Consider the following 23,414-nt stretch of genomic DNA (forward strand, 5'->3'; position numbering starts at 1 on the left):
GCTGGAAGTCCCATGTTAAGACATCTTTTCTGACATTGGCACATGTCAACGCCACGGACAGAGAGGGGGCTGTGAAATGGCACAAAGACTACACCTAGTCTTTAAAGGGCACAGTAGAAGATCCTCACCCTTTATACTTAGTTGTGCATTGGCATGATGGAACGGCACATAGGACTTGCTCACACATGTTCAGGGGTGTATCTCACCTGTACACAGAATAATGCAATCCTACTTGGGAAATTGGGTAACATCTGATTGCCAGAGGAAAAAAAAAACAGGTTTTACTGTTACCTCATACAATACTAAGTTGGTGCAAGTAACCTAGATCGCGCCAGACCTGTCTGTGTATTTTTGGTGCCTGCCATTTGGAAAGTCGTGAAGCATTTCATTATTGTGGCTGATCATTTGCGTGCAAGATAAGGTTTTCTTACGGCGTTAACCCCAGAGACTGTCTTTTGACAGGTGATTACTGGTATTTGTTACCTAGATCCTGTATCACCAGAATGGACATTAAAGCGTTAGCCAAAGGCAATGTTATCTGTTACTCGGAAACAAGTTTCCCGTGGCTTATTCTCATTAGAAACAGGAGCTTATTATAACCTAACCTACTTAGTCTTTTGAATTGTATGTTTTCATCTACATTGCACATTTTGGTGCTCCAGTGCAATGTAAACGATCTCGATTAATGGTCTATCAAGACCTTTAACCTTCAATCTCAATTGATGGCTACTTTAAGTTTTTTGGGGCACACGTGACCCAAGCATTTCTCACCAATTAGATCTTCTTTCTAGGTGCTAATCCCTTTTAACTCATGGGCTTTTCACTTTTCCTCTGAGATTGCATGCTCTTATGTTTTCTTTGTAATTAGATATATCCCATAAGTTAGCCATGGCATTTAAAGTTTTGGCACCTAACTTTTTTTGTTACCGTAATATTGATCTGTGTATATATCTCCTATCTTGACCCCTGGGGGCAAAAAACACTCTGGTTGCCGGCATTGTTAATAGCTTTCCCCAGCCCTACTTGGAATGATTCATCGTTTATACGCCCCATTGTTTTACTTTCGTAATGTTAAAGGAAGTGTAGCCCTGCGCTTTCCCTGGTTCTGCCCACTTGGCTATTACTTAAGTGTGATTATGACCTTGGCGTGTTTTTGATTAGGGTTTTTCAGTCTGCACAGCGGGCTGAACCACGTACAACATATTGAATAATGCCATGTTTCGTGCCAGTGAAAAGCATCATGGGTAATGCGCAGAACAGCCTCTGTCTGCAGTTTGAAAGTCTCTTCCCATGTCATAGGAGAAGCAGTTACTATCCTCTATCATCTGTAAAAATTTATATCAATTAATAAAAAAAAAACAAAAAAAAAAAACCAAACCCATAGCCTTCTCATGATGGTAAATTTCTCCACAAGTGCTTTGTTGTTAACATCTTCCCGGTTATGTATTCTATCTCGTCAGCCTATTGCGTAACCTTTATTGTAACTTAAAATTCCAAAATTCCGAAAGCAACCATTGGAAATGTCAGCCTAGTTTCTGTTCTGAGGGCTAACAAAAGGGCTAGTGTGTGTGTGTGTGTAGGGATGTCATGGGATTTGCACCTGCTTCCTGGGAGTTCATTCTCTTTACACAAGCGAGGAGCTGCCTGTGGTGGGGAAGTGACACGTGTGCCCTTACAATAGAATGGAAGAAAAGCGACGGAGAGACCTTGGCACGTCCAGTGTGAAAACTGCGAGCCCTGCCCATGTCTGCAGGTCTAGGTATTCTGAAAGTGAAGAAACCTTTGCCAGCACTTAGTCATTCGGTATCATCACCTGTTTCATGACGTAGTCTAGGTGTGTGTGAATTATACCTAAATTTACGTGTGAAAGAATGTGCATGTACTGTCAATAGAGAGCAAGGGAGTTTTAATGATATTTGTTACATCGTATAGAAATCATATACGGCACCGTGCAAAAGGTTTAGGCGGGTGTGAATAAATGCTGTCAATTGTAGAGATGCTAAAAGCTTATTTTTATTATTTTACAAAATGTTTTGGGTTTTTTTTCTCAGCAGGTAGATTGTTCCAAACCTCTTGAAGAACTGTTCACAGTTCTGTGTATTTTTAGGTGCCTCGTTAGCTCCTCTCTGTTCTTGTAATCCCAGACAAACTCAATGGTGATGAGATCAGGGCTCTGTTTGGGCCATACTCCTTCTTCTTCTTCTTCTTCTTCTTCTTTACGCTTAAGATAGTTCTTAATGACTTTGTTGGACATCTTCTCATTGTGAAGGGAAATAAGCACAATGTATCTTTCATATTCTGCAGTAAGTTTTCTTGGCCGACAACGGCGTCTATGGTCCTCAGCATTGCCGGTTTCTTTTTCAAAAGAGATTGGGCAGAACATCTGGAAACCCTTGTCTGCCTGGGACATTGCTGATGCAGTATAGCTACCTTGTGTCTTGTTGCTGTGCTCAGTCTTGCCGTGGTGTTTGACTTTTGACCTTGTGAGTTTGGCGATTCCTTACCCAGTTTTATTCCTCTTGCACAGCTGCGAGTGCACCTACAAGAACTGATGTTTTGAAGGCAAAGGTCACACAATATATTGAGTTAATTAAGATTTTTCTCCTGTTCAATGACTCTCCATTTTCCGTAGGAATAAACTATTAACGTGTCTAATTTTGAAAGCATTCCCACTTTACAGCATTTTGTTACACCTGCCTAAAACTGTCCATTGGAAAAAATGTTTTCTCCTTGAGCGTATCAAACACCACACCGAGCTGATTCTTAATGGCAGCCAAAATTAAGTCCTTTCCTCCGTTTACTTTCATTAGTGAGTCTGGCTGGTTGACATAAAACATTGTATTCTTTACCACAGGTAGTACGATAAAGAGTCGGGGCTTTTGTCCACTAGATTGGGTTACGTTAACGCAGCCAGAAAACCTACTATGGCTAATGGGCAGTTGCCTGGAAACATATTATGCAAAAACTAGAACCGTTTTAAAAAAGGAAATGGCAAAATATTTTTTAAAAAAAAACCAACATATTTTTAATGTGATACTAATAAATAAAAAATATGTAAGTTCCCCGTTAACATCATTGTTTTGTATTTATTCTAGAGTCCCCCAGGCTTTCTGCTGCTTCTTCCAGTAGCAATGAGAAGTTATCCAGCTCCACCTCACTTTGCACAGAGTTTTACGACTCTGACCGGCCTGTGAGCGTCATCTCCACAGCGTCGTCTGGCTCTTGCCGTGAAATCTATGAGAATATAAGTGGCGGGTTTCAGGGGGAAGAACAGGTGGAAAACGAGAAGACGCGTCAGGACATGGAGCTGGTGTCATCTGCTGCAGGTAGCCTGCAAGCAAATTATCGAGAAATGCAGAGCGGGATGAAAAGTGCTCGTACTCCAAACAATAACACGGCAAACAGGCATAGCCGTCTTGGCTCTAGATCCCTCTCGCCCTTTGGGACCAAGGTTAATGTAATCACACACAAATTAAGCTACGTGGAACGCGTGGTGTTGGAGATCATAGAAACCGAGAGGATGTATGTCCAGGACCTGCGCAGCATTGTAGAGGTAGGTGTCTTTTTTTTTTTCTTGCCGTTCCAGCAACTCCATGTTCTACAGGGGATGATGGCGTAGCCGTTGGAATTATCCTTTTTTCACTGCTTTAGGTTCCCTCCTCTATATTCAGACCTCTGTGGAAAAAAACCTTTTATAGTAAAAATGCTTGACATTGTTCTCATTCTATTGCTTATTCAAGGAGCGGTTTCTTGTGAAGCAGAATTGCTTGTTTGTATAAACATGCCATTTATAGCTGGGTTTTTTTTGGTTTGTTTTTTCTCCACGTTTTTAGTTGAAACCCATCAGATTTCACATCCGGGTGTGAGCATTCTAAAATACTCTCTTTTTAACAGGAGGCTCAGTTTGAGAGTTAAAGCGCTGGTCCATTTAAGTGACTCTTTGCTTGCCTCATGTGAACACATTTTGGTGAATACTCCAGCTAGGAATTCAAAGAGTTAACCCCATATTTGGAATATTCACAATAAACGCCATACGTGTTAATATATAAGAAAAGTAGTTTCGGTTAATCAATTTGTCACATAGGTTATTACAAGATCATGTAATAAAATCCGCACCATAAGCTCAGGACTCCCAGAGGACTTGGTCAATAAAACAAAATACTTCAGCAATAAAACCCTGAAAAAGTTTCACCCAACAGTCTGCGTTTTCTTTCTGTAGGATTATCTCGGAGGTATTATAGACAGACAGGAGCTTCCTATGAAGCCCGAGCAAGTCAGCGCTCTCTTTGGAAACATTGAGGATATTTATCAGCTCAACAGGTGAGATGCTTCGCTTTGGATTTTATTTTGGCCATCAATACTTGTATGCTATTTCTGCAGAATGACCTTTAAAAAGGCATGCCAGTCCTCTAATTCTGAAAATACTGGTAGACCTTTCTCTCGATGTCCATAGAGTTGACAAAAAGCCCGGTGTCCAGCGAATCTGTTTTTGTTTTTTTGTTTTTCTTACAGCTTTTTTTTTTTTTTTTTTAAACCTTCTATAGCTATAAACATATATAATAGTGTTTAGTTTCTAAGCCAATGTTTAATGGATTGCAGCACAGAAATACCCCATTACCTTGATTTGTATAAATTAACCCCTTAATGACAAAGCCCGTACATATACGGGCTCAAAATGTATTGTTTTCAATGGGTTTAGGGACCGCCCATTGTCCTTAAGGGGTTAAGTCTATCAAGTGTAATAAACGTATGATATGATGCAGTCTACTACCCATGAAATACTTGATAGTTTAAGGTAATGTGTTTCATTCTTCATAACTCCGTCTGTGGTCCAATGGTAACTGGAAAAGACGATTCTAGCGGCCTTGACGAATATTTTTATTTGTTCAAGCAGTCTCTGTAGTTATAAAGCAGTAAAGGAATGAAGCCCCATACTTTGAATATTATGATCCAAACAAGAATATCGGAATAAACAGATCCATTTTCTTGCAAAACGTATGTAGCTATAGCTCTCCAATTGCCTGCCATGGAGTCGATAAAAATGACTCTATGGATTGCGTAATGTCGGTTCGTACTTGTCTTCTGTAAAAAGCACATCAGTAACAGGCTCTTTTATTGTTTAACATGTCAGAACACACACTATGACATTGCGCTTAGTAACTTAGTATATATCTTGCGGGGACGTAACTTTGTAACATTTTTTAGATTTCTTTCATACAGGAAAAGACCGTTGGCAGGAACCACATATTATAATGTATTTTTTTGTGTGGATCCTTGATGTCTCATAGTGGTTTGAGGGTGCAGAGAAAGTGGTTGCTTAAGAAATGCAGCATGTAGGGACGTTTCTGAGAGCTTTGTCCGTTCCTGCTCCATTATTTGTAATCTTATATGTTGCGTTTGAGACATTTACTTCCATGTCTGTGCTTGGCTTCTAGCAAGATTGATGGTCTGGCTATGTATGCTTAGATCATAACTGAAGACGGTACTAGTTTTGTTGCTGATGATGTCATTTTGTAAAGGGTTTTAACCCTCTTCTGTAGTTCTCAGCATTGCTGTCCACAGGAGTTAGTTGGAAAGCTCTGATATGTATCATTTACGTTACGCCATATATTTTGGATATACTAGATTTTATTTAGCGCGTGTTTGGTAAAGGTTTGATATGTACCGGTTTATGCTGTAATTTAAGGGGTGGGGGGTTGAAAATGATTCATTTTCTATTATACTGGGTTTGCAGCCTTGGTTACAATGAGGAAGATAAGCTCACAAAGTTTCTAACAAAGCAATGTAAAGAAAAACAAACAAATGTGGTTGTGTGTGTGTGTGTGTGTGTGTGTGTATATATTTATATATATATATATATTTAACAAATTGTGTATAACTTGATTTATTATATTAATTTTATGTGTGTGTGTGTATGTATAATTTATATAATATATAAAAAAAATACACACAAACAGTCTTTGGCTACCTCCTCATTGTGATGATGCTAAACCATGCGTTATAGGCTTTACTGCTTTTTTAATAATTACTTCCGGGACACTGATTTTGCAGCTATGATTTTTTTTTTTTTTACTGAAACCTAATGTATATCTGCATTCTTTTTTTCATTATACTTTTCCCCACCAATCCACATTAGTGAACTATTAGTATCAGGTAGGTCACTGTCTAGGTTGTGTTCAATAAGTGTGTGTGTATATAGAAATATGGTGCATGTGTGTTTATTTTCATTCATCGGATGCTCTCATTACCATAATATTTTTACCATCCTTTGGCGGCATGGATATATTAAATGTAGCGTCTCCTTTCACTGCATCGGTAGTGTTTATTTATTCTGGATTATCGCATGCACATTTTTTTATTTTTTTTTTGTGACCGTGTGCTGGTTTTAAACACCTAGAATCTTATAGTCTGTTATTCCAACCCCCTGGCAATGATGTGCATACCACTTAACATGCATCCTAATCGTGTGTTACCACGGTTTTATTGCCGTTTTGAAATGACTTGTCTTGATGTAAAAGTCGTCATTAATCTGGATGTTTTTCTAGAATTGCATGCGCAATCCCGTGAAGAGTGTTGATGAATATTCATAAATTGGGAACAATGTTTTCTTCCTCACGGACACATACTTCATACACGGAATTGCATGTGATCTCGGTTGGTTCTCAAACTACATTCACCGGAGATCAATTAGAGGGCTTGATCGAATTCATGTGAATAATCGCCTATATACATACACCTAGTGGACCACACATGTAAACCAGCATTCCCTGTAAGCTTAATGTGTAACGCGGTTCCTTTTTTAAATGTGATTTTATTGTGTTTTTATATACAGCGAGCTTCTCCAGGATCTTGATAGCTGCAGGGATGACCCCGTGGCTGTTGCCAGTTGCTTTGTTGAAAAGGTCAGTGAAAGCTCGAGACGTCAAAAACCTATTGTAACTTTGTTTGCTTATTGTGTTGTGTACTGTAGGTTGTCTTTGCACTGCGCGTGGAATCATTTGTTTTTAAAATGTTCTAAACGCTACACAAGGCTGATTGGGAAGGCCCAGTCGGACTCCACCACTTGCCATGTGATTAAACTTTTGCCTTAAGCCACAGCCAACATGACCGAAGGGTCCTATGGTGACAAGGCTACCAACTAATATATATATACCGTATTTGCTCGATTATAAGACGAGGTTTTTTTCAGAGCAAATGCTCTGAAAAATACCCCTCGTCTTCTAATCGGGGTCGTCTTCTAATCAGACCTCAAATAGAGTCTGATTAGGAGACTAAGATCCAGATCCCCCCACCGCTGCAGGGGACCTGGATCCTCCTGTCTCACCCCCCCCCATCATACACACACTTACCGGTGCTTCCTGCTGTACTGCCGGGGCAGCGGGTTGACGTCTACGCGATTCGCGTAGACAACGTCCGCTGCAGCCGGAAGGAGGTGTGGCTAGCAGCGGGGGTTGTCTGCGTCCGTCGCGTAGACCTTCCCCGACTGTCAGAGATCAGAGTTCCCCGCACCGGAACCGCACCGGTGCGGGGAACTCTGATCTCTGACAGCCGGGGAAAGTATACGCGACGGACGCATACAAACCCCCCCTGCCAACTCCACCTCCTTCCGGCTGCAGCGGAAGGCGACGTCAACCTGCTGCCCCGGCTGGAAGCACCGGTAAGAGAGGGCTGAGAGGGGAGAGAGGGGTGAGAGGGGTGAGAGGGGGGGGGGGGAGTGTGTGTGTGTGTGTGTTAGTTAAATGGGGGTATAGGGTGTGTGTGTTAAATGGGGGCATAGGGCATTTCTGAAGTGGCGTTAAGGGGGCATTTAATAGAGCACTCTGCCTCCTGAAATGCCTTATACCTCCCTATATGCCACTCTGCCCCATAATATGCCTTTTAACCCCCTAAATGCCAGAGTGGCATATAGGGGTATAAGGCATTTCTGGAGGCAGAGTGCTCTATACAATGCCTTTTAACTCCCTTAATGCCACTCTGCCTCCTGGAATGCCTTATACCTCCCTATATGCCACTCTGCCCCATAATATGCATTTTAACCCCCTAAATGCCAGAATGGGATATAGGGGTATAAGGCATTTCTGGAGGCAGAGTGGCACATAGGGGTTCAAAAGGCATACCATGGGGCACAGTGGCATATAGAGGGTTAAAAGGCATATCATGGGCCACAGTGCCATATTGGTGTGGCAAGCCTGGGGGCAGATGTGCGTAACTGGGGGACAGGTTGGAAAATACAAGGAAATAAAAACAAAAAAAATATTTTTCTCAATCATAGCTTTTATTTAAAAAAATAGTTTACATGAATTAACATTTACTGGTAAAACTTTTTTCCTTTAGGGTCGTCTTATATTCAGGCTTTTTCTTTTTTTCCTAAGTTAATATTCAGATTTTGGGGGGTCGTCTTATAATCAGGGTCGTCTTATAATCGAGCAAATACGGTGTATATATATATATATATATATTCCTCTAATTCATGGTCTTTTGTTTTACAGAGCCAGGAGTTTGATATTTACACCCAGTACTGCACAAATTACCCCAAGTAAGTCTAGAACATACATTAATGTTTTTGTGTTAGGGTTTCTTATAACAAAAGTTCTCATCATATGGTCAGTGCATCGTTGGTAGCATCCTAAAGACTAGCTAAACCTAAATAGAGTCAAAGTGATGTGACTTGATAGTGAGAACAGGGCCCTCTTCTCTTTCGGTGATAGTATGTCTTAACGTGTGTTAATGGTAATTTGCTGCCATATTGCAACCTGGAATGTTTGAATGTCGGACTTGTGGCTTGGATTTGGCATACTAAAGCCTTGTTTTATAACATCCCGTGAATGGGGATGTCACACTTGTTGTGTTTCTGGGGTTTATTAGGGCCTAATCCACCATTTCCAAAGTATGGCCAACTCAGCTAGAACTGTAGCTCAATTGCAACATGCTGGCGGTGAAGTTGGCTGAGCAAGTTTGTGCTCTACGTTCTCTTGTTTCTTTTGGTTATGAAGGGTGTTTCATCCAGAAAAGGAGGGTGCAGGAGATAGGGAGGGCCTGTGATGTGTCTGAACAAGCGTATGAGTAAAAACAGGAAACCACTAGCGCGTGACAAAGCAGAGCAATAATGTATGTTAATTACAGATTACATTATTACTGAAACTGGACTTTGGAATAGTCTCAATATTTTGAAGCCTATAATTATAAGGGTGCTATGGGGCCTTTTTTTTTTTTTGAAGAAAGGAATTGGTGATAACCGGGATAAAGTTATGTTTGTACCCTGTTTTATTTACTGTGGTGTATAATTGTTCTTTAGTTTTACTGATATAAACCAAGAATCACAAAACATGAGAGAGAAAAAAAGGGTCTTTTGGGGTGCCATCAAAACAGAGCATTCTGTTCCAAGACAATAAAAGGAAAGCGTTCTGAAATAAGTGGTATCATTTGTAAAATATTAATATTGTGATTGTGGGAGTGCTGGTAATCACCATTCATTTTGACTTCTGGTTTTAGCTCTGTAGCCACCCTGACAGACTGCATGAGGAACAAAGTCCTAGCCAAATTCTTCAGAGAGAAGCAGGAGATGCTTAATCAGTCCCTTCCGCTAGGTTCCTACCTCTTGAAACCAGTACAGAGAATACTGAAATATCACCTTCTGCTACAGGTACAGTTGTGAACATGGCGCAGGATAAGTGCAGCTGAGAATTTAGAACATAAGTCCAAACTAAATTGGGGATACATAGCTAAATCTTGACCTTGAATGACCAAATGGTCTCTTGTCTGAGGCATGTTTAACCATGTTTCTTACATCCCTCAGGAAATAGCCAAGCACTACGATGTTAAAGCAGAAGGGTATGAAATTGTGGAAGAAGCTATAGAAACCATGACTGGTGTCGCCTGGTACATCAATGATATGAAGAGGAAGCATGAGCATGCTGTGCGGCTGCAGGTGAGATGTAAAAACCACCATCCTATAGGGGAAGAGGTCGGGATAGTCGTTTTATGGGTTATTGTGTTGTAAAAGGCATCTGAAATAAATAGTCAGTTGGGCAGGGGCGTAACTAGAAGCCTCAGGGCCCCGGTGCGAGAATCTGTTAAGGCCACCCCCCAACCCAAACTACCCCCTTCTGACACTATCTACCCCCTCTCCCTCCCTTCTCACTATCTACCCTCTCCCTACCCCCACCTTCTTACTATCTACCCTCTCCCTTACCCCCCTTTGTAGGTCACTTACCGTGCAGTCCTGTGGTGGGGGCACGAGGCCTCTGTCTCGCTGCGGTGCGCACGGCTTCATATGATGTCATATGCCGGCGCTCAGCTTGAAGCGCCGGCACCCGAGACAGATGCCTCATGCTCCCACCACTGCAGTCAGGGCAGCGCTGAGGCAGGCGGTGGCGGCAAGGAGCAGAGGAGACAGAAGGGCGCCGAGCGGATGCTGAAAACGACCGCTCGGCACCCCTTTGGCCCCCTTGGCTGGCAGAACTCCAGGGCCCGGTCGCAGTCGCGACCCCTGCTGCCCCGGTAGTTCCGCCACTGCAGTTGGGTGTAGTATGTGTTTGGAAAGGCATTTAAGAAAACGATACAGTAATTTTTATATATAAATGTGTGTGTATGTCTTAAAAAACACTGATGTTGGAACTCAATGTTTTGGCATTGCTTGATTCTCCTACCTAAACTACCCCAAGTACCAAGCCTTGAGTACACAAGAAGTATATTCCCAACACATTGGGGTTACAGCTTTATGGGACCCATCATCTTGAAGGGGCTGTAGTCACTCATTGGTCTACTCACTAGAACAAAATAACTTACAGGGCAGCTATAATGTGCCTTTAAGGAAATGAATGTTTTAGACTTTTCCGTTTAACAACGATGCTTTTGTGTTTTACGACAGGAGATCCAGTCTCTGTTATTAAACTGGAAAGGTTTGGACCTGACAACTTACGGAGAGCTAGTTCTAGAAGGAACTTTCAGGGTTCAAAGGGTCCGTAATGAAAGGACCTTTTTCCTGTTCGACAAGGCCCTGTTCATCACCAAAAAACGCGGGGATCACTTTGTCTACAAAACCCACATTCCGGTAAAAGTCCATCATTCATTTATGTGTTCCTACATATACTGGTAATAAGGAGCTAGATTTTCCTACTAACTAAAGAGACATAGTTTATTTGTGCATTTATTCTTAAACTCAACTTGTGATTCAAATATTGAATTTGACTCAGAAAGTTTTGTGGTTCCTTTGAATGGACAAGTCTGAATACGGGACCTCTGAGGACTTTGTGTGTATGTGACTAGCCATCCTATGCTATAAATGTATTAGTCCACTAAGTTGGTTTTTTTGCAAACATTTTTGGGCTTTCTTTCTTTGGGGGCATTATAGCAATAACCATTTTTGTGTTAAATGGAGAATAATAAATAGATTTTTTTTGGTTTTATTTTAATGAATATGTATGGTTCTCAATTCTAGTGTTCAAGTTTAATGCTGATTGAGAGCACCAGGGACTCGCTTTGCTTCAGTATAACTCATTATAAGAACAGTAAGCAGCAACATAACTTACAGGTAAGTTGGTCTTACTGCTTAAAGGGGGCATTAGGACCTGAACCAAATAATATCTGCCTTACTGATACCGTCACCGAATTTCACCAAAAAATGATCAATAGCAATACAAGGTTGACTTCGTACCAGTAGGACCAAAAATGGCTGTACTAGTATAGACTTCTTCCACAGATAGAGGAAAGTCCCTGCCTCGGCCTTGCATGTCCAGCATCTGGATTCAGCTCCAGGTATCTGCCTGCTCAGCAGAGGCAACATTCAGTAGCAGAATATCAGATCTTTCTCCTGTTTTTAGGTTGATATATTTAAAGGACATTTATCTTGGCACCATCTTATAGACCTAGCGTAATCTGTTGTTTGAAGGTGGTGTATAAGATGGTGCCAAGATAAATGTCCTTTAAATATATCCACCTAAAAACAGGAGAAAGATCTGATATTCTGTCTCTCGATTTCATAAAAACATATCAAAATATCCTGTCTTAAAACACATAATTGTGTTATGCAAACTACTTATGTTTACTGACTCTCTTCTTCCTCAGGCCAAGACGGTGGAAGAAAAGCGCCTTTGGACTCACCATATCAAGAAGCTTATTTTGGAAAATCATGATGCCATCATACCACAAAAGGTAAAAAAAACTAAACCCAGAAGTGCAGTTCGTGTTGCAAAAAGTGCTTTATAAAGAACATCACATGGTTGTAAAAATAATATGGTAATTTGTATGTATGAGTGTGTGCGTGTGTATGTCTTAAAACATACATGCAAAAGTGAGCATCCAGTGATATGGAACGGGAACTACCACTCCCAGTGTGGACTACAGCTCCTATTATTCTTTAAAGTTATTGCATGACCACTGTTACACACATCTGGTATAAACAGCCTCATGAACACAGGTGAAATGTATCCTGGCATGTTCTTTTTAGCAGATGAAATATAATATTTGTGGGGTGGGGGGATCCATAATGGTGGTTCTTGCGTGGTTTAAAAAAATGTACACATGGCTAGGAATCTATTCAGTATATAAAGACTGAAAATGTCCTGTTTTGTTTCAGGCCAAGGAAGCGATTTTAGAGATGGATGCCATTTGTAAGTCTTTGACATGAAATTCATTTACCAATCCTTCTTTTTTTAAGAAACACTTTCGGGGGAGAACGCCTAGTTAACCACTTTTTTGTTTAATGGTATTCCTGCAGATTTTTTTCTGTTATTCTTTAGATTGCAGTAGTGAGCAGGACTCTTTCTATCTATCTATCAATCTATCTAATCAGCAATGAAAAGTGTTGGAGCTATGTAAATAAAAGCAGTCATCAGTTCTCTTAATGTCTCAGATCCAGGTCGATACAGATATAGCCCTGAGAGACTGAAGAAGGCAATGTCAACGGTGGACCCCCCTGTCACTCAACGGTCAGGGCGCAGGCAGTCTGGTATGTTACCGTTTTCTAGAGCTGAATCGCATGGTTAAAGATGCTTTTCCAGCTAGCGTTCTAAATTCTAAGACACATTGAAATACTAACATACATAGATGACTGTGGACTAAACAAGGCTATAATAAACCCATGGGTCATCATCCTAGATGCTTTCTATGTACTGGCACAGCTTACAAAATCTGTTCTGCATCCTTATGCCTTTAAGACCATACGACTTATCTATATGCCTCCTTCTGTGATCTATGGCAGAGCAATTGCCAGACCCCAATCATTGCTTTTGTACCTGCTGCTTTTCTCCTTTATGTGCTGTAAGATGTAACCGATGTAGCTTATTACATCGGTAGCCAATACCAGTCTTCCATTTCTCAAATAAGTCAAACAGTGTATTACACACGTTAGTTACACACTGTCGATTTGGGGGAATTACTACTTCCAGTAGATCTCATTTTAATGTGTACCGTTTTTGTTAACTTCTTCCTAAACTGTTAAAGGGGACTTTTCACTGAACAAAAAAAAAATCAACTTGAGCATAAACTATAGTGGGGTCTACAGTAATGTAGGTTGAAAGTGACAAAAAGGCAGCAAAATATTTTTTGAAGACATATTTTACTCTGATTTAAAAGAAAAACACACATCAAAAAAATGTGGGGCCCCTTTTAATGGGACTTTTCTAATGTCCTCGGCACCTTTACTACTGAAGAATGCATAATAAAGCACTCCCTAATAATAACAATAATACTAAAACACTTAACCGACACACAATTCCTCCATGATGTGGCGTTTCTTGCCACTGATTGGCCACTTGAAGCTGTCAATCAATGGCAGGAAAGCGCTCCTATTAAAATCAGTGGCAAGACTTTACACATGCCACTGGGGTCTAAACAAAGTCGCAGTGTTCAAAAGAGCTGACACTTGAGCCTAACGGAGCATTTACTTGAGGTACCCCGCAACTGTTGTGTATTAAAGTGCATGTGATGGCTGGAGTGTCCCTTTAAGTTTGACTTCTTCTCTTCAGTACCGGCATATGCGGAGATCTGTGTCGTCTCTAAAGCGCGGTCTCTTTACTGTTTAAGAGATAATCTCTCATCAGCTATTCAGATCAGCTCTCACGTCCCTCTTATATCAATTAGCCTGCCTGTGGCATATGGAGTATCCGGAATATCCGGCTGTTTACTGTTCCATTAGTGCTATTCCTTTGGTAGAAATGCTGACCCAAATTTTTGTCCCAGGAATGTACTAATGGACCTTATTAGTACCGGTACCGATTAATAATAATTAAATAATGATTAATAATAAATCCTTTGTGAACTTCATTCTAAGTTAAAGGTTTAATATACTGCAACCCTTATGTGGGTTGGCTGTTCTGAGTCTGTGTATAGTTAATGACGGTCTTTTGGGTCTATAGTATCATCGTTATTTTTCCGTGTTGTCTGTTCACACGAATAAAAAAAAAATAAAAAAATACGGCAGCCGGAGTATACGGCACATTTATATGTCTGTGTATGTAAAATATATATATATATATATATATATATTAGTATAGTAGTTACTAAACATTCTTAACAAAACTGGTAATTATTACATTTTGTAACGCCTGTTAATTTATGGAGGCCTATAACGTTTAACTTAATGACACATTAAATCAAAGATTTTCTTGTTTCATAAGCCGTCGACACACAAATTCTGCAAAGTAATTTTGGATGAATCGTGGAAGCTCCACAGTTGTACTTATTACGATATACAGTATGTATATTTATATACTGTATATACCGATCTATCTCAAATTAGGTATGGTGGGGGGGGGGGAAGTGTGATGGAAAACGCCTCCACTAGGAATTGGGTAATAGCAGGCATCATTAAACAAAATGAGTGACTAGAAGAAAAATCGAAATCAAATCGGCAATAATTCTTCCAGGTACTCTCACACAAAGCCAGGGATTAGGCATTTAGTGTATGATTAAATAATTATGACCAAACATTCTATTTTCTAGTAGAATGGTGCATTCACTGAATTACCTGTAGATTTGCAAAGCTTTAAGACCGCCACGGTCTTCATATACGATATTCATGCGGGGAAGGGATGTCTGCAAAGTTCCAGTTAAAACATTTAAGGATATGTGCCAAAACTAAACTGGTATTGGCTGCGATTTTGACAGTCCTACAATTTCTTCCTTTTTTTATTTATTTTTTATTCAAGAAAAATAGAAAATACATAGGCAAATAAAATATAAATACATAATATACACATCATATAAAATGCATAATAAAAAAAAAAAAAAAAAAAATCTACTAAGGTAATCGCCATTCTTACTCGGGGAAAATTAACTTGGCAGCATACACACCATTACACACTAATGGAGGAGCTTGACTCAATATTACTATAGAATTATTTTAACAGACTCTTTTTACTCATGTTTTGTTAGGGAATTTCCCCAACCAAGGCTTCCATAGTTTAAAATGTTTTCTTCCTTTCCAATTTCGTATTAGGTACTTTATTGGGTCAAAGCCTGGAATGGAAGAATACATTGCCCCTTTTCCCTTTTATGCACAAACATCTGATGTGCTAATATGGCATCATTTATTAAGTAATAATACATTTAATGTATAGCCCCAAGATTATGGTTAATCTATCGGCGATGATCAGAGATTTATTACGTTCTGAGGAACCCATAGCTGCTTCTGCCCTGCGCTTCAACACAACTATGTGAATTAATGGCGGACATCCTCCCTAACATAGTTGGTCGTTTTTTTCCTTGATGGCTTAACTGCTAACTGGAAACTGGAATTTAGTGGGAAAAGTAAACAAAATGTCTAACAGGCTGTCTGTATCCCGTCCTCAGATCCCAATCACTCTAGGTACAACCCCGGAAATGTTAAGGAGGGAGACGTGTGCCATGCCAATAACGGCCGCAGAAAGTCTGGTGCGAGATTCTCTTATTTATTTATTTTGTATGGGATTAAGAGTGCTACGTTCTATACCGATAAGCGATCCAGCGGAACATGAATGCAACGTGATCTGCCGTTCCACGCGTCACGAAAATGATTCCTCCGACAGACTGTTACTTAGTACAGGGCTAGATCTGAGCCACAAAATTGTGTTAAGTGGGAGCAGCGTATACAATTTTTACAAAAATGGTAAACAAAGGGATGGTGTAATTGGTTATAATAAACAGTGTATGCATATGGCGTCCGTACAGGAACAGGTATATCTGTAACCGCTACCGTGCCAGCGATGTGCGCTGTGCTTGTCAGTCCGTTGCTTGCCTCTCCCATACTGTCCTACATTGTGCGATCGCTTTGTAAATGCGTTCTTTGACTTAATCTCCTCAATCACGGTAATTGTTGTTTATATGACGACAACCCTCCTTGCAAATGTTGGGTACCGTCTTGGTGCATAAAATATATTACTAATTTTCATTCATGTTAAACGAAGCACAGCTGACCCTCTCGGCATCAAATGGTTTTACGTTGTGAATAACTTGATATAAATTACAAAGGATGGTGGGGAGGGGGGACAAATATGCTGTAGACTGTATTTAATTTTAATACGTATTCATTTTTATTTATTTTTTTTTTTTAGAGCCAGCAAAACACATTCTAAAGCAACTGGGGGAAAAAGGTAAGCTCACGATTAGATCGGAACGCGGTTTGCTTTTATAGAGCGAGGTGCCCAACCCCAGTATCTCGAAAACGTGTTCTGCACAATTTTTGGCATTAAATCACTCATAAGTCCATCTTTATGTATCGACGACAGGCAGTTTATAGTGGTTTTGTGAGCCGTCATCTTAGTATAGCCCCCCCCAATCCATGAAGTCCTATATTTCAAAATTATTAGCACTATGGAATTTATTCCATTTATTTATTTATTATCTTTTATCTATAAGTGTGCTTTATTATATAGTCGGGAGAAATCTATAATGCACGTGAACACATCCGTTGCTTTAATCAGCAAAATTGACTGTTTTTTTGTTTTTGTTTTTCTCCCCTTTTTTTCCCCCATGTTCTTCTAATATTTCCAGTTGGATTAAAGGTAACTGGTTATGTGATTTTTTTTTTTTTTTTTTTCTTCTTCTTTTTGTTCCTTAATAAAACTAAATTAATGCAAACTACTTTTTATAAAATATTTAAATGTAAGTAGTTTTAGATTTCACCGTGTAAGACACAGGGCCGGCCCAAGGCAAAATGCCGCCTGGGGCGAATTTTAAAATGCCGCCCCCCCTCCCTTATTTACCACTTCCTTGCCGCCCCTCCATTATCTACCCCCCCCCCTTGTACTTACCTTTCAGCAGTCCTGCGTTGAGTCTTCCTGTTCGGTCTCGGTGCCGGCACTCAGCATTACAAGCCGGCACCGAGACCGAACAGGAAGACTCGCCGCAGAGGAGAGAGGGGCGCCGAGCGGGTACTGACAGCTTGGTAAGCTCGGCGCCCCTTTCCCTCTCTCTTTCGCTTTCGCTTTTAAAAACAAAAAGGGGCTTGGGGCGGCAAAGTGCCGCCCCTTCAAAAGTGCCGCCCGGAGCGGTTGCCCCACTCGGCTCCATTGTCGGGCCGGCCCTGGTAAGACACAATTCATAAATGCGAAAAATATTAAGCCAGCCGTGTTCTTAGAAGACTGATATGTCAGGCTTTCACATGCATTTCTGTTTCACAGCAATTTAAGAGTAAATTTATAATTATGTATTATTTTATATAGCGCCATCATATTCCGCCGGGGTGTACAATTGGATATGACATTTTGATATGTTGAAAACTGAATAATTAATTGCTTTGCTTCATTATGACTTTATGATGTCTATGAGAAAATAACCTGGTCGGTCTCAAGTATTGGTACCGAGTAGCGGTTTACTGGGTAGGGTGGAAAGAGCAAGGAGTGCACGTCTAGTATAGATCTTTGTTGGTTCTTCGCTACTCCGCGTTATGCTCGATATCTGCTTACCACCTCCTACCAGGTCACCATTAAATGCAGAGTTTGAGGGGCCAAAACCCCTATAATTACCCAACTGACAACGGCACAGGGTGAAAAAGTCTGTTGTGTATGGTTCTGTTTTTTTATTTTTTTTTTTTGGTTGTATATATAGCGACTTTGGAAATAGCAACCTGTGTTAAACATTTGAATGAAAATGCTTTTGCTTTTAGTCACTGTTTAGCTAATAGTGCCCCCAAGCCCTAGGTGGGCGCTGAGGCAGGTGCCATGGGCGCCTGTGTTACTTGGCCCCTGAGAGACAGCAGTGGACAGCTTACATGCCGTGCAGACAGGTCTGAGGAAGTATGAGGGGGGTTAGTGTATATGCCACAATTTTCTTCATGTCCCTGTTGCATCTGCTAATATATTCTACTTCATGTTCTAAGCAAAGTTATACACTATACCTCCCAGGCGCCATGGCGACCTGGCGTCCGGGATTTGTCGAGCCCTGATGTAATGGCTGCTTTTTCATTGCCTGAATTTTATTTGTTTTTTAATCTTAAGTTTTTTTTCTTCACCTTATGAAGAATCACAAAAAAAGCAAATGGAAAAGCAGTTTCAAATCTCGTGGTATATTTAGCTTTAGGGCGACCGTAGCTTTACGTCGTCACTGCTTAGCTTTCATCTGCCTCCGAATGACAGGGACAGTGAAGGAGGTCATCGTTAAAATGCAATCCTTGTCTGTCTAGCACGCGGGCAGTGATGGAGCGCTACTGGATTTTGGGGACATTCTCCAGCCCAATACCAGCATAGAGCAGCCTCAGGCCGAGGGACATGAAGAGCAACCGGCCAGTACACAACTGAGTAGGAACTCGGGGGCAGATCTGAGTGCCTCTGAGGAGGAGGAAGAGGTGGAAATACATTTGAGAGAGGATGACCAGGTAGCTGATTTTGCCGGCTCCCTGCTGGCCGTCATACATTGCTGGCACTATAGAGCCAAGAATTTGCTTAATACGTTGGGCGCTCCTACGGTGAGGGTCTTTCTGAGTTCTTCCTCCTCGTGTGTTTCCACACGTGTTTAATCTTAATGATTAAATCCCTCTCTTGCTGGCAGCTGTCATCCCTAATACAACATTAATCCGTATACAGCGAACCTGCATGGCTTTCTTTTTGTCCCTGCTAACTTTGAGCCGTGTGCATGCCTCCGTTTTTGGTCCTATGTTCTAATTGCCTAGGCTACTAACTGCATGGACCAACTTAACCGGTGGTGTTTTGATGACGCTAATATAGTTCTGATCGTACAATTATTGTTGTGTTAGATTATGTGTTAATTCTAGATGCATTTGTAAAAAAAATAAATAAAAAAAAAATGCATTTTTAAAATGCATGGTGGTGAGTAATTGGGTTGGTCATTCAAAATACGCGGTGGAAATAAAGTGTCCCGGCTTTTGTTAAAATGTTCAATAATCTACATGTTTTCACCGAATACCACTATGTTTTCAGAGCAAGGAGTCTGTGTCACAAGAATCCCATAAAGGATTTAAGAGACAGAACAGTCAGTCTTCTGGAAATGCAGAGAAGAGACGGAGTGTGGAGGTTACAGCTGCAACTCAAGAGGTGAGAGTCCCCTGCGGGCCATTAAACACGTTCTTTCCGAGACATCTTTGCGATGATGAGCCTGATATTAATGAATAATCATGACCTGCAGAAAAGTGAAGTCTGCAAGAGATTAACCAGTGAAGCAAACGTGGAGACAAAAGCCTTAGAGGAAATGTATTTGAATTGTGTAGAAAATTGCTTTATGTTACTCTTTTCCCAGTACCTCAACCATACAGGTATATTCCCGGGATCATCTGGGATTTGTCCCATTTCTTTAGCATTCTGTAACTTCATCTCTTATAGAACGTTCCGATTATTCCCCTAGTGCGACGTCCTCCGTAATATTAACTTTTATTATTCATTTGAAGACATCATTTTCTTTTGTGCTAATTTGATAACATCTCTTCTAGGACTTACAAAATGTACGTTTTTTTTATAATTCCTTACCCATGATTAACTCTTTTTTTTATTATTTATTTATTAAGGTTGTGTATGAAATGGAAAAAGAAAATTCTGAGCCAGAAGGCACTTACAGTACAGTTGTGGTCAGCTCTTCTGATACTGTGTTAGCTGCCCCTTTGGAACACATTGAGGATAATCAACCAGAAGAGGAGGAAAGAGGGATTCACCAGGATGCGCATAATCCATCGGAAAGTGTAGAAACGGAAACTACAGAAGACCTCAAGACATTCAGCAGTGAGGAGGATGACGAAGAGGCAACATCCCATGAATCAACCAGTATCCTACCTCCTTCTGTGCTTGACCAAGCTAGTGTTATTGCTGAGAGATTTATAAACAACATATCCAGAAGAAGTAGCTTGGCTTTGGATGATGGGAAAGTTATCGGTTATTTAACCCCCAGATTAACAAGCCGGAGCAGCAGTGTATTAAGCTTGGAATGCACAGATAAAATGCTCTATCAAAATGGTTCCTCTGATTTTGAAAACTCTGTACCAGCCCAAGAATCGCTGTCAAATTCTGATACAGCCATTACAGAGATTACTCTCAATAATGAGAACCCTTCTGGCATAGAAAATGTGTTTGAGGAGAGAGAAAGAGTCAGCTGTAAGAGAAGAGAATCCATTCTTTCCATCCAAGATAGACAACTCCTCAACAAAATCAAATCGTACTATGACAATGCAGAGAATCAAGATGCTTCGTTTAGCATCAAGCGTCGAGAGAGCTTGACTTATATCCCCACTGGGCTTGTCAGAAATTCTGTATTTAAAATAAACAGTTTGCCCCGGTGTGATACCAGCCAGGTTTCTTTGCCTAGGGCACGACTGAACAGCTCTGGGAATATCAGTAATGGAGGCAGCAGGCTTAATTCCTGGGGAGACGTGTCCAGTTCAGTGACAGAAGACTCAGAACAACATAGTTTCCAAGCAAAACAATCAGTTGTGGCATCCAAGAATGGGATGGCAGAAGACCAGTTCTCAGTTTCTGATGAAGAGTTCAAATCTCCTGAGGAAATGATGAACATTTGGGAGGAGATTGAAAAGGTGGGTGCATGGAAAGACGTGAATGTAGTCATAACAGATGTAACCACTAAGAACAGCATGGACAACCCAGCAAGAGTCCTAGAAAATAAAGTGGAATCTCCTGAGCCTCTTGTGATACTGGAAGACGGTGACCTTAGTACCATAACAGAGGAATCTCCGGTAACCACGCCAGAAAGCACGTCTCCTAACCAGTTAAGGACAGCTGATATAGTCTTTAATGAAAAGGACTTCAGGACACCCATCAAACTTCACCCCCAAATAATGCAGATTGCAAACTGCATGGATGCAGATATGTCAGAAAAGATGAAGAACAAGGTGTTTCAGTTGGCCAGGCAGTACAGTCAGAGGATAAAGTGTAATAAGCCGGTGCCACACAGACGGTTGAAGGAAATAGAAGATGAGCTCAGAAGAGGTAGCCTGCCGTCTGTTAAAGAGGAAAAAATAGAGCAAAAAGGTAAGTTTTCCTGGCACAAATAATATATTAGATTACATAATGATAGCCACCATCCAAATCCAATCTCTGTACTACCAATTCACTCTTCAGTTAACAGACTGGATCACCTGTACATTGTACACACACAATGGTTTGTAAAATTGTTTTTACAAACGCTGCACATGTCTTTCTCTATCTATCTCTTTGGGGTTTATTTACTCAGCTGATTTTTGTAATAAGATATTGGCCGGCCGGCTAACCGACCTGTCTTAAGTGTGCAGCTATACCTTGAGAGAGCTCTCCTGTTTCACCACTGCTTTGGGGGAGATTTGGCCTTCTTGGTTTCTTAGCTCAAGTTAATATTAATGTTTCAATGTTGATTCTGTAAAATATATGCATGGCCCAAAACTCTTCTTGTTGTGTAGTGTTAACTCAAATTACTACCTTGTTGTTTCTTTGTAGGCAAACTAAAGCCCGTGATGTCACTTCCTACCTATGACCATATTGTGCTGCAAGAACTCAGCCCTTCAAGTCCAACATCTGCCTCGTTCAGGGAAAAATCGCCAAAGCGCCTCTCTTTCTCCACTTCTGATGATGGCCTGGAAACTGCGTCTCCTGGAAAGTCTGATGGCAGAAGTCCTCTGAGTCCAGTTAAAACAGAAAAATTCCACTGGCCAGATGTCAGAGAACTGAGATCCCGGTACACACACACAGCTGGCACTGGGAAAACTCTTTCAGTTAATAGGAGCCATTCTGTGCCAGACAAGATGATTGAGAATACAGAGGATACTTCGCTCAATCAAAATAAAGAACATATGAGCCACTCATACAGTATGAACATAAATTACTCTGATGGTAAGAATAAAGAAACAAGTTATAGTAACAGACCACTAAGTAATGTTGAAAATACTATGCCTGTTTCACCTGGTCTACTAGAGAAAACCAAGACCCTTCAGAACAGTAGAAATTCTGGACAAGGGATGGACGTTGGCTACTATATCAGTGCAGAAGCTCCATTGGAGAATAACAAAAAAGTTATAGTGATGGAGAAGCTCCCCATGGTTAAAGGTTTTATAGATTGTTCTGCCCATGATCTGGAAAGTGATGAGACATACGTACACATCAGATCACCAACCACCAGAGAAAAGATTTCCCTCAAAGCAGTGATTGAACGTTGCAAAGCTTATCAAGAGTCTGAAGAATATAGAATCAGGGAGGAGAACGCAAGGACAGAAGTTTCCACCGAACCCAATCAAGATCCTTCACCGGGAGAATCAAAGCAGGAGAAGCAACTTTTGCAAACAAATGAGCAGAACAGAGTGAAGAGTCTGAGAGAGAAATTTCAGACACTGACCTCAAGTAGTTCATGAAAAAAAAAACTTTAAAAAATCCAGATGGAATACTAACTTCCAATGGAAGCATCTTTTGTGTAAATGCATGGTTTTCACCATGTGCATCACTGACCACTGCAGAAATGACACTGTAAAAAGTAACTTTGTATAGAAAGATGTTATTTAAATTATAATAGCAGCATTTTGTATTTTAACCCCTATTTCTTTCCAATGGCCAATGTAGTATTTTGACATTACTTATTAAATGTGGTAAGTCGTATAAAACACACCAGCTTATGATTTGCATTTACCTTTTTTTTTTTACGGCAGAATATGCAAAGTGTATACCTTGGCTAGTGATTTTTGGTTTGTATCAGCTCCATTTTAATATTTCAGAAAATCAAGCATTTTTCTCTAATTCTCTGTAATGTAAATACAACTCATTCTATAAAGCGTATTGCAATAATTTAGTTCTAAAGCCTCTGTCGCTTTGTGTTGAGTGGTCTAGTTTAATTTGGAATCTATTAACATATTCTGAAAATATCAGTTCTTGAATGATACATATTTATAAACATCTTGAGGGTTCCCTAAAGTTCAGAATGCTTTCTTAACTAATATAGTAATAGTAGTAGTGCTTTAAAAAAAAAATTGGGGGGAAAACAAATTTCAAATTGCATCTGGTTTTGGAATTCTGGAT

At 40.4% G+C, this 23,414-nt stretch overlaps 1 protein-coding gene across 1 annotated transcript in view; it reads left to right on the forward strand.

Annotated features, from left to right (window-relative positions):
• The window catches only part of LOC149284035 (pleckstrin homology domain-containing family G member 3-like), a 44,014-nt gene extending 21,258 nt beyond the window's left edge, over positions 1-22,756 (forward strand). Inside the window, exons 3-18 of the mRNA XM_089497218.1 lie at positions 3,168-3,553; positions 4,220-4,320; positions 6,833-6,902; positions 8,490-8,536; positions 9,493-9,643; positions 9,797-9,928; positions 10,871-11,053; positions 11,441-11,533; positions 12,067-12,153; positions 12,578-12,611; positions 12,854-12,949; positions 16,533-16,602; positions 19,358-19,448; positions 19,937-20,798; positions 20,850-21,407; positions 21,849-22,756. Coding sequence (XP_089353344.1) covers positions 3,168-3,553; positions 4,220-4,320; positions 6,833-6,902; positions 8,490-8,536; positions 9,493-9,643; positions 9,797-9,928; positions 10,871-11,053; positions 11,441-11,533; positions 12,067-12,153; positions 12,578-12,611; positions 12,854-12,949; positions 16,533-16,602; positions 19,358-19,448; positions 19,937-20,798; positions 20,850-21,407; positions 21,849-22,756 — 3,869 coding nt within the window. The remainder of the gene's footprint in view (positions 1-3,167; positions 3,554-4,219; positions 4,321-6,832; positions 6,903-8,489; positions 8,537-9,492; positions 9,644-9,796; positions 9,929-10,870; positions 11,054-11,440; positions 11,534-12,066; positions 12,154-12,577; positions 12,612-12,853; positions 12,950-16,532; positions 16,603-19,357; positions 19,449-19,936; positions 20,799-20,849; positions 21,408-21,848) is intronic.
• The last annotated feature ends 658 nt before the right edge of the window (positions 22,757-23,414 follow it).

The sequence above is a fragment of the Sceloporus occidentalis genome, unplaced genomic scaffold (genome assembly GCF_023333645.1).
Source record: "Sceloporus occidentalis isolate IW3139 unplaced genomic scaffold, rSceOcc1.0.p SCAF_100, whole genome shotgun sequence".
NCBI lineage: Eukaryota > Metazoa > Chordata > Lepidosauria > Squamata > Phrynosomatidae > Sceloporus > Sceloporus occidentalis.